Below are 13,240 nucleotides of genomic sequence, written 5' to 3'. Positions count from 1 at the left end.
ATTATGTGTGTGTTAATGTGTGTTTGTGTGTGTGTGTGTGTGTGTGTGTGTGTGTGTGTGTGTGTGTGTGTGTGTGTGTGTGTGTGTGTGTGTTTGTGAGTGCATGCATGTATGTTTGTGTGTATACATTTCCTTTTATTATCTGCGGTTTTGAATTAGTTGGAGGTTGTGTGAATGTAGCATAGGAACTTCACTCAAGGTAATAATGACTACAGTGAGCACTTGCATGCAGAACACACAGTCTCAGAGAGCTCATGGGAAAAGCTGCTCCTATGATCTGTGTGTGTGTGTGTGTGTGTGTGTGTGTGTGTGTGTGTGTGTGTGTGTGTGTGTATGCCCGCGTGTGGATGCAGTCTTCCTATGAATCACTCTTCCACAGTAAAAAACCCTGTCCACTTGCAACAATTATTAATTAATAATTTAAAAACAAATCTGAATCCTGGGTGGGCGACTCAGTAGGCTGCCAAAAGTTTACGAGCATTCTTCCATGAAATCAATATTCGCCACTAGGTGGGTGAGGGTGGATGCATGTGTGTGACCGGCTGTCGATAAGCCCACGTATGGCAGCGCCCGCTAACAGTAACTAGAGCTGAGAGCCATGGTGATGAGAAGTTCAATTTGCTGTGATCGTCATGGTTACAGTATTTCGATTGTGTGTATTGGTGGTTTGGGGGTTGGAAGGAGAGATGGAGGAATAAAATGCTCCATTTGATGCGGGCGTATAATACTGTCAAGGACACGCTTGAACGCACACACACAGTCCAAGCCCCCCCCCCACACACACACACAAAAACAAATAGAAATACACACACGCACACAAAACAAACACAGGCAGAGATAATCACAAAATACACAAATATACATGGCACGTACACACACTAAAATATATAACCACACACACACTCCCCCCCACACACACACACACACACACACACACACACACACACACACACACACACACACACACACACACACACACACACACACACACACACACACACTCACACACACACACAAACTCCCCCTCGCCACATAATCTCTCAAAACATCTTGAAGCTCCCACTTTGTTGGAAGGATGTAATTCACCTCCAGCACTTTTTCTTTATGATGTTTCCCAGGATTATCTCTGCCCTGTAAAAAGAAGGAGCTGAGATTAAATCTCAATTCGGTGCAGTGGGAGAATATCTGTTGTCCGTCAGTCTTGGTGCTCCAGCTGCATTGCTGCCTGCATGAAAACGTCACGTCGGGAAGGACTGACCATCAGGGCTTGTTATATCGTAGGAACATGTCAATCAGCAACCTTTGAATTGAAATTCATCCCCATTCCCCACACAGCAACAGTCGACATCGTGGTCCATCAATCAAAGGACACTGTCCTGTTCCATGAAGTGGGCTTTAACGGCAGATCACCTGACAGCCTTGACAAACGGCATTATGCAGGTCCTAGCTGGCGTCGTCCACAGGTAACCTGGATCCAGTTTGTAATCCAAGGGGGAGGGGGAGATGAAGGTGACATACTGTACTGTAGATACAGTTAATTAAGGAGTACATAGGGGCTGATGTGTCTACCTGCAGGTTAATGGCGGAAATTGGTATCAAACCCAACCCAGTAACCTCGATAACCCACTCACGTTTAATAAAGCTAGAAAACTGCCTTCTTGGAATGTCAGTAAAGCTTCAAAGGGGATCACAAGAACAAGATTATAGAGAAAACATCTCTCGATGGCTTCTTGACAAATGTTCTTAATTTCTACACGAGGTGCACATGCAGTTTAGTACAGGCTTAACCCAGATGGTGAGTCAATTGCCCCGTCCAACTGGCCCCCCTCCCCTCCCAGTATGTTGATGAGTCCCCCACGGGGGGACGTGTCATCTGGCCATCACTCACCTGCCGCCGGCGTAGACCTCGGCGGTGTCAAACAGGTTGACGCCGCTCTCGTATGCGATGGTCATCAGCTGCTCAGCCACCTGGCAACACAGGGATGGACGACAACCGGGTGAGCACTACATTACCCACGATGCACTTGGCAGGAAGGCAGAAACACATGAGAAGAAAGGGCTTTTTATAGAGAGTCGCATCCAACACAGCAGTGAGGAGATTAAGGTTGGTGTGTTGCGCTGGAATGTATTTCTTCTCCTCATCCTTGTTTGACCTAGTTGCGGAGCCTCATTTATTTTCGAAGGAATTTGGGTTATTTTCTTCAGGTTATTGTGTATGTCTCTGGCCTTTCATCTTTCTCTCTCTCTCTTTCTCTCTCTCTCTCTCTCTCTCTCTCTCTCTCTCTCTCTCTCTCTCTCTCTCTCTCTCTCTCTCTCTCTCTCTCTCTCTCTCTCTCTCTCTCTCTCTCTCTCTCTCTCTCTCTCTCTCTCTCTCTCTCTCTCTCTCATTCTCTCTCACTCTGTCTCTCTCTCCCTCTTTTCCCCCTCGTATCTTGCTTTCTTTGTGAACGTCTGTCTTTGTTTTTCCGCTCTGGGTTTTGAGGGTTGCTATTTCCCGCCGCGGTATACAGTATCCTTTGTGCGTGTGAGTGAGGGTATGCCATTGCCTACTAAGCAGAGTCCCCCTGTTTTACCTTCCCTTTCGGTGCTGCTGTCCCTCTGTCGCTATGCTCTACGTGGGCTGAGGCAGGACCCAGGAGCTGTCAGGCCGGGGTGACGGTGAGAGGGCCCTAAGCGAGCGCTTCCACCCCGGGGGGCAGCTTAGTGGGAGACGAGGAGCCTCCGAGCGCTCCTTCTCTTTCCACAACTGTTCTCCTAACTGCGTGTGACACGGCGGTGAGGGGGAACGGGCACAGTGAGGCCACTCAGCCTCAGAGGGAGACAGATTTCTTGCTTGCCCCCCCCCCCCCCCCCCCCATCCCCCCCTCCCACAAACACACACGCACGCACGCACGCACGCACGCACGCACGCACGCACGCACGCACGCACGCACACACACACACACACACACACACACACACACACACACACACACACACACACACTTTGCTGTGGATATTTCAAACATGAGTAAGATGTTCGGTGCGGTGCTGGTTTCACTGAGACATTTTCGAGGGAAGATTTGATGACCTGAGGAAGACATTAGTTTCTCTGCATGAGTCTGACAGGACCCGTCCTACCTCGTCTGAGATCTGCCCACCAAACGTCACCCAGGTGCCTGTCACAGGGGGGGAGAGGAGTCAACGTTTAGGGAGCTGAACCACCCAACAAGGAGCTTAACATGTGAGAGTCCCTCAATCTCAGAAGCACGCAGCCCCGTCAGTCGTGCATGAAAGGACTGTTTGACATTTACTATGCGCGGGTGCTTGGCAAAGTGCCGGCGGTTGGAATCATGCCAGCTAAATGTCACTTCTGGAAGCTGATTAGACACAGGTTGATGGCTTTTCATGGCAGTTTGAGAAAGAGTTTCCAAGTTATACTCGTCCACAATGCACACGCTCACAAACACGCATGCAGGCATGCACACACACACAACACTCACACAGATACACACACACACACACACACACACGCACGCACGCACGCACGCACGCACGCACACACACACACACACACACACACACACACACACACACACACACACACACACACACACACACACACATACACACACACACACACACTCACACACACAAACACAAACACAGGGACAGTAATTTACACAAGCCATCTTGTGTTTTGTGGAAAACAGTTGTGTAAGTTTTCGAATCAGTTTCTTGGTGTGTCATTCCCCCGTGAATGTTATTAGTCACGTTTAAATAAAAAGCGTTCCGTACAAACAGCAGTGATGGGGCGAATCGTTCTGCAGTTAAATGTGCAATTGTGTGACTTTGATTGGAAAAGATCGTTTAAAGAAACTGGTCTAATCAAAGAATATAATGATCTATGATTATTAGAAATGTGTGATTATATTTGATTATAATTTATTTGTATCTTGTTATTTGAAATGAGACCCTAGATGTGTGTTTCTACACAATGTCCTTGTGTATGTGCCTGTTCCTTTTGGCTTTGGCTAGTCTATTTGTGTATATGCACTCTGCACACAATGCATGTAAATGTATGTGTGTGTGTTAGTATGTGCGTGTGTGTGTTTGTGTGTGTGCGTCTGAATCCCTGTTACACACAGCTACAGTGCTGCATGGGCCCAGTGTCCTTGTCACAAAAACCTATCATCATACCATTTGTTGACTAGGGCAAATAAAGCCCCCCCCATCTCTCTCTCTCTCTCTCTCTCTCTCTCTCTCTCTCTCTCTCTCTCTCTCTCTCTCTCTCTCTCTCTCTCTCTCTCTCTCTCTCTCTCTAGCCACAGGTGCTCTGGCACTCTGTTTATCCTTTGTATGCTGGGCGATTACCTCTGGGCATTCAACATCCAGCCCAAACCCAGCCTTTGCGGGCCACTCAGGTATCCCTGGTCTGTTTACCTTTCTTCTTTTCCCTGACTGAGGGGAGATATGGTGACATGGGGAATCAGTAACACAGTGGCACGGGTATACAAGGAGGTGTACTGTACATCCACCTATACAGGGACACCATACAGGGGCAAACAGTAGCAGCTATACAGGGACCCCAGCTACTCGACACACACATTAACACACACAAACACACACAAACACACATGCACCTACGCATGCACACACATTAAAATAGGCAAACATTTTATGGTATTGTGCTCTGACCCACACCTCCCCCCTCAGTTTAATCTGTACTTACCCAGGCCCAGGCAGGAAACACGCAGGCCAGATTTCCCCAGGTTCCTGAAACAACACACACATACATTGCAGTGTTCTTGTGAGCATAGAGTGGTTGATATTTTTCAGTGTTATTCCTTCAGAATGAAGAGAGAATGCCTGGAAACTACAGACTCTTAATACAATACCAATATATATTCAAAAATGTGTTCTTTTTCTATATATCTCATTACGTTACATTCCATTTCGTTAGCCTCATCATGAACAATTCATTATTATTAAGATGACGGAGAGCAAAGTTGATTTGATTTCTTTTGTCTGAGGATTAGCATTGTACGTGCATTAGCATACCCTAATTGAACCATATCTTTGTGCTCGTTCTCCCTGCCGTGAATCAGTGTGAGTTCAGGGAGAGGAGCTCTGATTCATTTTCAGTAAATTCATTAATGAGCAGTTATTGTTCAGGCGTCTAGCTGAGCGCACACCTGCAACCAAACTAATTCAGGGTTTCTCTCTCTGTCTTTCCCTCGCTAAGTTACAGCTTCTCATTGTTCCTGCCTCCTTTAGGGCAGTCATCGGGGAACCAGTTGCTCCCGTGGTACCAAGCGGTTATTGTCTTCCCCATTTAAACTAGACATGAAAAGTAGCACTCTCTCCGTCTCTGAAGGCTCCCTTAAATCATAACAGTGTCTCCCCATCCTGGATCTCATACCCATGGTTCACACTTTCTCACACACTCTTTAACTTCATTTCAAACGGCTGGTTTCACATCCTCTGCTCTTCAGTAACCATGATGCTTTTTTTTTTCATTATAGGCCCTGCAGTTTAAGTGTTGTATTTATTGATTGCCGCTTTCCCTCCAGCACTGCGCTCTTAGTTAAACAAGTCAATACTAGTCATTGCTTTTGTTGTTGTTGTTGAAACTGTTTTTAAAGGTGCTATGAAAATACAGTTGACTATTTCTTATATGATTATGGTTTACTTTCATTGCTATAAGCCAAAAGCTTTATTCACCTTGCGGCCATCTTTGTTCCCTCCGCGTTCAGCTCCCCCACCCAGCTTATGCTGGGAACCAAGATTGCCACTATTTGGTCTTTGGTGTTTAAGGCCCAAAGCAATTGCAAACCTTGCCTAAGTGGATCAACCAAAACAGATAACTCTGGAACCCTGCGAGTTCCCCCCCCCCCTCTGCCTCCTACAAAATGGAGCAGCGAGGAGCGCCGCGTGCCCTCACGGTTCATTTTCCATCTCATCTCACCCAGCTGAACCGCATTAACACCTCCCAGTGCTCGTTAGCGTCGCTATGGGACAACTCAGCCCAGATAGCGCAAGACCCCCCTGCCTCTCCCCCCCCCCCCCCCCCCGCCCAATAACCACCACAGGTCAATCGCTGCTGAGGACGCAGAGCCGCTTGCTAACCCATCCCCAGTCTGGTTCCAGAGGAGCACAGGGGCCAGGAGGAGGGAGCCCTGCATGGCCTGCCTGCTGCCAGCCTCATGTTGTGTTGTGGGTCTGCTGAGAACAGTGGTGGTGGTACACCAGGAGACGGTTGTTGTGTTTGGTGGCAGTGGAGGTGTCGTCACACCCTGTGGTGAGGGCGGCTATACAGGCGAGAGACAGAGTACACACAAGGCGACGGATGAGGCCTTCTCCCAGAATGCATCAGTGCTCTACTGCTCTGCGGTGTGGGGGATGAGGGATTCAGATTCAGACACTTTGGTACGAGAAAAAAGATTGGAAAAAGAATTGGAAAGTATGTTTATTTTTTGCTGATGATACCATGGCCATATGGTTAACGCTTGCCTGCATACAAACACACACAACCCATACACACACACACACACACACACACACACACACACACACACACAAACACACACACACACACACACACACACACACACACACACACACACACACACACACACACACACACACACACACACACACACACACACACACTACCCGAAGTGAATCAACCAAAAGAGGTAACTTTTATTAGCACAACACCCAGAGAGAAGAGCTTATACTGGGCACTGGGAAACAAAATGGCAGTTCCTTCAGGACTGTGTATTTCTATCCCCCTTCTGCTGCCGCTTCAGCCGACACAACTCTGACACTACATTAACTCCACAACAACAAATGAGGCCATGAGAACGCCGAGAGTGGTTACCTTTGGACAGGCTACTAATGGCCCATCCCAGCTCAGACTCAGGTAGATTAATATGAGTCCAGGCGATCTGATGGCGCTCACAGCAAATTCGATTCCAGACACCAGTCCACGTCGCTCCCACATCCATCAGCCCCACGCACCCATGGGCTGTCCACAGGCCAGGGGAAAACGGTTTGTTTTTCTAGAAAAATGAACGCATGATGGCTGCAATTAGTTAGCGCTGACGGTCCCCGGGGACGGTTCTCCGCTGGGATCGGACCAGGGGGATGTGGTGGAAGCAGTGCATTATTAATAAGGTGTCAGTGGCGTGGCAGGAGACACAGGAAGAGATGTGCCTTAGCTGGAGCCGTCCAAGCTCTGAGGGAGGGTGTGAAGACATGCTGGGTAGCTTATTTTTTCCTCGGATGAATTATGGATCAGTGCTGGGGCTTCTGAGCCAGCCAAGAGTAGAGGACCAGGAGTAGGGGAGCTTAGTTCGCCGTTGTCACAACTGTTGTGGCATTGTGTGAGAGTGTATGTCATGTTTACCGTTTAATACTTGTGTTTGCTGAATTAATCTTGTTCAAACACTTTGTTATAACACTATTTATGTTTGCTGAATTAATCTTGTTTTAACACCCTCTGATTAACGTCCACCTCTGGGTAACTAAACTGATCAATTATTTCTGTTCCACAGAGAAAAACTGTACATCTATAGTTCACAAACTCTACCACTGTCTGCACTCTACCACGGTTTCCACATAGCAACTGTACATTTATAGTTCACTAACACTTTTTTGATATTTGCACTGTGGCAGCATTGGTCAAACTTGAATTATTATGTTTGTGTCCATAATGTGGCAGCAGGGCAAAGAGGCAGAGAGGAAGTAAGTCAAAGCACTAATGATTCTGTTGTGGCTGTTGTTGTTCTGGAGATGAACAAGAATATCTCGGCTCCTTTTAACCATGGGGATGTGTTTATGTGTGCGTACGTGCATCGGTGTGTGTTTTTGTGTATATGTGACTATATGAGCGTATCTGTGCCCGAAAAAAAAACGGATGCAACCAAAAATAATGTGAATCTGAGCTTGCTTGTCTTCTGCTAAGAAAAAAATCAGTAAATTGAATGAACCAAGGAGTCGAGGGAAAGGAAAGGTCACGCGGTCTGCGCCCACGCTGGCTAACAGCACGCCGGCACACAGGACAGGCTTCTCTCATGCTCGGCTGGCACCCAGCCCTCCCAGCGTCCGTGGCGGAGACACGGATGAGTCACCAGAAGACGCCCCCTCGCGCAAACCTGTCGCCGCTCAGTCTCCGCCGCCGTTGCGTCTTTATTGGCCGACTCCTGGTGGCTTCGCTCACCTGCCCCATAGTAGCAGAGGCATCAGAGTAACGTATGGCTGATTTCATGTACTGGTTTACAGTGTCAACACCTCTCGTTGTAGTGGTAATCGGTCTATTTTATTTGTCAATTGTTTTTATTTGTTTTATCCCTCCTCACACACAGACACCCTTATTGTTGTTGTTTTTTTCGGAAAGTATACACTCTACAGAGGACTGTCGATAACTGTCGATAAAAAATCTGAACCGTGGCCAACGACCGTGTGCTGTTAGACGGAAGGCCACAGATAATACTAAACTTCTGAAAGGGAAGTAATCGACCCGCCCAGCGGAGCAGGAGGTGGAGCCTGCACGGCAGAGATAAAGTAAAGGGAATTACGTTCCCGAACAGGGAGCGTAAAAGGAACCGCAGATTAACTCATCGGGAAGAGTAACAGGCAGACAAATAAAATCACTGACGAAGCCAGAAGTCCCCATAGGGGAGTCTTGAGAAAATGTTGTTGACAAGAAATAGCAGGAGGCGGGAGAGAGGGGAGGGAGAGGAAGTGATAAAGAGGGAGGAGAGATGGGAGAGGAAAGAGAACCAAAGAGAAGAAGCAGAAGAAGTGTAGGAGAGAGAGAGAGAGAGAGAGAGAGAGAGAGAGAGAGAGAGAGAGAGAGAGAGAGAGAGAGAGAGAGAGAGAGAGAGAGAGAGAGAGAGAGAGAGAGAGAGAGACAGAGACAGAGAGAGAGAGAGAGAGAGAGAGAGAGAGAGAGAGAATAAGCCACCCCAGTCTAAAGAGATCAAACATCCTCCAGACATAGAGCGTTCTTTATGACTGAGAAATTGAAATGGGAAATGACAGCTGCTTCAGCAGTGTTCTGAAGACGGTGCAAGCATGCGTGTGCGTGTGTGTCTCTGTGTGTGTGTGTGTTTATGTGTAATGTTTCTGTGGTTGTGTGTGTGCATGTGCACGATAAAGATTGCATATGTTGGAGCCCAGACTTCTTTCTCACTGGGATTCATGTATGTATTATTTTGTATTGTAAGACACAAACACACACACACACACACAATCCCACCATGAGTAAGCATCAATATTTCAACAAACCTAAAATAAAACACTGACACACACATTCTTATAAGTTTCACACCCTGGCTTCAGACGTCTGATGATGACGTATATCGGAGCTCCGGGCAGGAAATGACATAGTCGGTGGATGGAGAAGGACGGGGTCGGGATGGGGCAAGGGTGATTGACGTGCCTGCCGTGAGCTGAGCCTGCGCTGAGAAACTAGTGGGTGGATCTGAAGGCCATTGATCGGAAATATGGCTTGAATAAAAACAAAACAGGATTTAAGGTTGATCTCTGAGAGTCTGAGAGCGTTTGGGGTGTTTGACTCCCAGCAGGACGATACTGAGTTCGATCAGCAGCAGACAGAATCTACCCGTCTCGCCTGGCATTCAACCCCCCCCAATGTCCTTTCATGCGTTCAGCCCTGAGCTAATGTCCGTCACACTACCACCACCTGAAATGTGTCCTTAAACAAAATGGCTGACCCTGACCCACTCCCTAACGGCAAGGATCCGGATTCACTCTCAGTTATCGCAGAACAAAATCTTTAAAGTTCAAGGGTTGAAAATACTAACCCTAACCCAAAATCAGATTCTGAAGTGATCTGCGTTTGTTAGGTAAGGTTTATAAAAAAAGTTCAGAACAAAAAAGCTATGGTCTCAAAACGTCTGAAGCTTTCTGAAACTAAAGGCTAGATACACAGCATTATACACATACAGAATGAGGGGGCAATGTCTTCAGGACAAAGGGGCTTATTATTATTATTCTATTTTTTCATGGAGGGTTGTTGACGAGGCTACCACGCACTGTGATTTAATCCTATTGCTTTGTTCCCCCACTAATGTGCAATTTCGATTTTATTTTTCATCACTCACGATGAACGTTAATCCCAGTGCAATTTTATAAAACAAAACAAAATACAAAAATAAAACACTCAGGCTCGTATTCCATGTGGAAAAAAATTCCAGTTCTCGGGATTAAATCCACAGCACAAAGTGAATCTGGGGCTCTATATAAAGTTAAAGTTCCCCTCAAGCAGGAGTCTGAGGCTGATGGAGATGAGCGATTAAGCATTCCTCTGGTGGATGCTGGATGAAGCATAGCACTCAGAGGGGCTACGGAACGCAACAACCCCTCCAGCCCGTGGCACCACTCTCAGTCTCTCTCCCCACACACAGATGCCCCTCACTGGGTAAAACCCTATCAGGGAGAGCCTGGCTGTAAGCAACGAAGAGAAAGTGATTTGATGTACAATGGCTTGGAGAGGGGGGATGGAGGGGTGGGGGGTGGGGGGGGGCAATAACAAATAACTCAGAGGATTGTATTCCGACGGCAGACAGGGAGAAGCGGAAGTGTGTTGATGGCTGGTGATTGAGGATACGTATGAGCCCTGGTACCTCTGCTGTCAGTGTTAGGGTCCTTCTTTACTCAAACAAGAACCGTTTACAAAGAGATGTAATCACACCCACACCCACAACCGCACACACCCCCGCAAACACACACACACACCCACCCACCCTCATACAAGCATATTCGGTACAAACACACACACACGCACGCATGCACACACACATGCAGACACACACACACACACCCACAAACCGACAATCATAGCCAGAAACAGACACACATAGTACGCAGGCGTACACACGTGCAGAAACACATGAACACACACACACACCCACCCACAAACAAGCATAACCAGATTGACACAGTAACGCACACACACACACACCCACAGCCACACACACCCACACACAACAACCCAGCAGACACCCAACCGGAGGATGATTTATGCCTGCGTTGAGGAAGTGTCCATGGCATCAGAGTCTTGTCGTCTCTGCCAGGCAGACGTGTCCCTTCATCAACAGTTCATAGCGTAACATCGTCTGGCTCTCCTAACAAAACGGACAGAGCGTCTCTGTAATTAACGACCATAATCACCAACGTGTAGCGGCGCATTCTAGCTTCACGATACACGCCCCTTCAAAGCCTTCAAAGCCCGGACATCCTTCTGTCTGAGAGGGGTTAAGATCTTTTAATTCTGAAGAGGAACAATGGACAAATCAGCCTCAGACAAAAGGTGAACATGCGAGAAAACATTGAACCCTCCCATTGGTGGATGAGGCTAGACTTAAACTTGCCAAACATATTTTCTTGTGGATTTTAAATTGAAAAAGTCAAACACTCTTTAGAGATTATCATGGGAAGAGCGGCACCGACTCCAGGCCTGGAGTGGCAGTCCTGGACAATTTGATGGAGTGGTTAAGGAAGATTGAAAAGCATAAAGCCATAGCCTCAAGAGAGGCATCGGTGCATGACACACATATCCACGCTCACACACGTACACATGTACAACGTTCACTACACCCACACACACACACTCACACACCTGTTGCATTCTGACATTTCATAGAGCATACATGCTAGAAACAAACACAGACACAGACAAACACACACACAAACAGACACACACACACACACACACACACACACACACACACACACACACACCACACACACACACACACACACACACACACACACACACACACACACACACACACACACACACACACACACATACAAACATGCATACGCGTGCATAAACACGGACACACTCATTCACAAGCACTAACATGACCAAATACATATGCAAACACACACACACACACACACACTGAACCCACAGCTAACTCCTGGCCGTCTGCTGGCCACAGATAAGCTGCCACTGTCCAGGGGAAGGAGCAGCACAGGGGCTAGCAGGTCCAGCTGCAGTGCAGCAGCGAGCTAACCGAGAAGAACCAGCCTCAGAACGGTCGTCTGGTGCCCCTCCACAGCCAGACCAGACCGGCCACAGTCCCCCCCCCCTGCCAGGGTACAGGAGCACTGCTCAGAAACACTGGCTAGAACATCATGAGGCCGGCTTCACCACACACTGGGTTACATCACCATGTCCGTTGGGCCTGCAGAGGAATAATTGGCCGTCTGTGTGTTTGGGTATAGTGTGTTTATGTGTGTGTGTGTGTGTGTGTGTGTGTGTGTGTGTGTGTGTGTGTGTGTGTGTGTGTGTGTGTGTGTGTGTGTTTGTGTGTGTGTGTGTGAGTGTGTGTTTGTCTATGTGTGTGTATCTTCTGGGGACACACTGACCAAAAAAACACGTTGCCCCAAGTGGTCACCGAAGAGAAACCGACAAGTTAATTAACGTGACAACTTCGAATGAAGTTACTGGTGTGTGTGTGTGTGTGTGTGTGTGTGTGTGCTCTCTCTCCCTCTCTCTCTCTATCTCTCTCTCTCTCTCTCCCTCTCTCTCTCTCTCTCTCTCTCTCTCTCTCTCTCTCTCTCTCTCTCTCTCTCTCTCTCTCTCTCTCTCTCTCTCTCTCTCTCTCTCTCTCTCTCTCTCTCTCTCTCTCTCTCTCTCTCTCTCTCTCTACATAGATTCTCTGTGTCTCTCGACCACATCATCTGCCTGTGTGCACGCCTTCAGATGTTCCCAGTATAGCTTGGGAGGAACACGCACACACACACACCCTATCACACAACCTACCACACACACACACACACACACAAACACACACACACACACACACACACACACACACACACACACACACACACACACACACACACACACACACACACACACACACATCCACGAACACACACACACACACACACACACACACACACACACACACACACACACACACACACACACACACTCACGCACACACATACACACCCACACATTCACAAACACAGACACCAACTGACACACACATACCCACACATCCATCCACATCCACCCACATCCCCCCCACACACACACATACACACATACACACACACAAACACACACACAGACACAAACATACACACATACTCATACTCCCTCATCATGTGTGCGTCACAGGTGTGTGCAGATGATGAAAGCAGGCAGTTGTTGCTTATCACAAACGGAGAGACCCTCAGAGAAACAACCCACAGCTAATCAGTGATTTGC

General features: G+C 47.8%; 1 protein-coding gene across 3 annotated transcripts in view; it reads right to left on the bottom strand.

Annotated features, from left to right (window-relative positions):
• kcnab1b (potassium voltage-gated channel subfamily A regulatory beta subunit 1b) overlaps positions 1 to 13,240 on the bottom strand; it is a 42,430-nt gene that overhangs the window by 14,855 nt on the left and 14,335 nt on the right. For all 3 annotated transcript variants that reach the window (XM_030364373.1, XM_030364374.1, XM_030364375.1), the window contains 4 exons: positions 4,712 to 4,755; positions 3,121 to 3,158; positions 1,889 to 1,968; positions 1,087 to 1,131 (listed from right to left, as the gene is read on the bottom strand). In XM_030364373.1, the coding sequence (XP_030220233.1) occupies positions 1,087 to 1,131; positions 1,889 to 1,968; positions 3,121 to 3,158; positions 4,712 to 4,755 (207 nt within the window). The remainder of the gene's footprint in view (positions 1 to 1,086; positions 1,132 to 1,888; positions 1,969 to 3,120; positions 3,159 to 4,711; positions 4,756 to 13,240) is intronic.

The sequence above is a fragment of the Gadus morhua genome, chromosome 8, assembly GCF_902167405.1.
Source record: "Gadus morhua chromosome 8, gadMor3.0, whole genome shotgun sequence".
In the NCBI taxonomy this organism is placed as follows: Eukaryota; Metazoa; Chordata; class Actinopteri; order Gadiformes; family Gadidae; genus Gadus; species Gadus morhua.
Note: the sequence above shows the minus strand (reverse complement) of the source record. Positions and strands in the feature narration are given on the sequence as shown.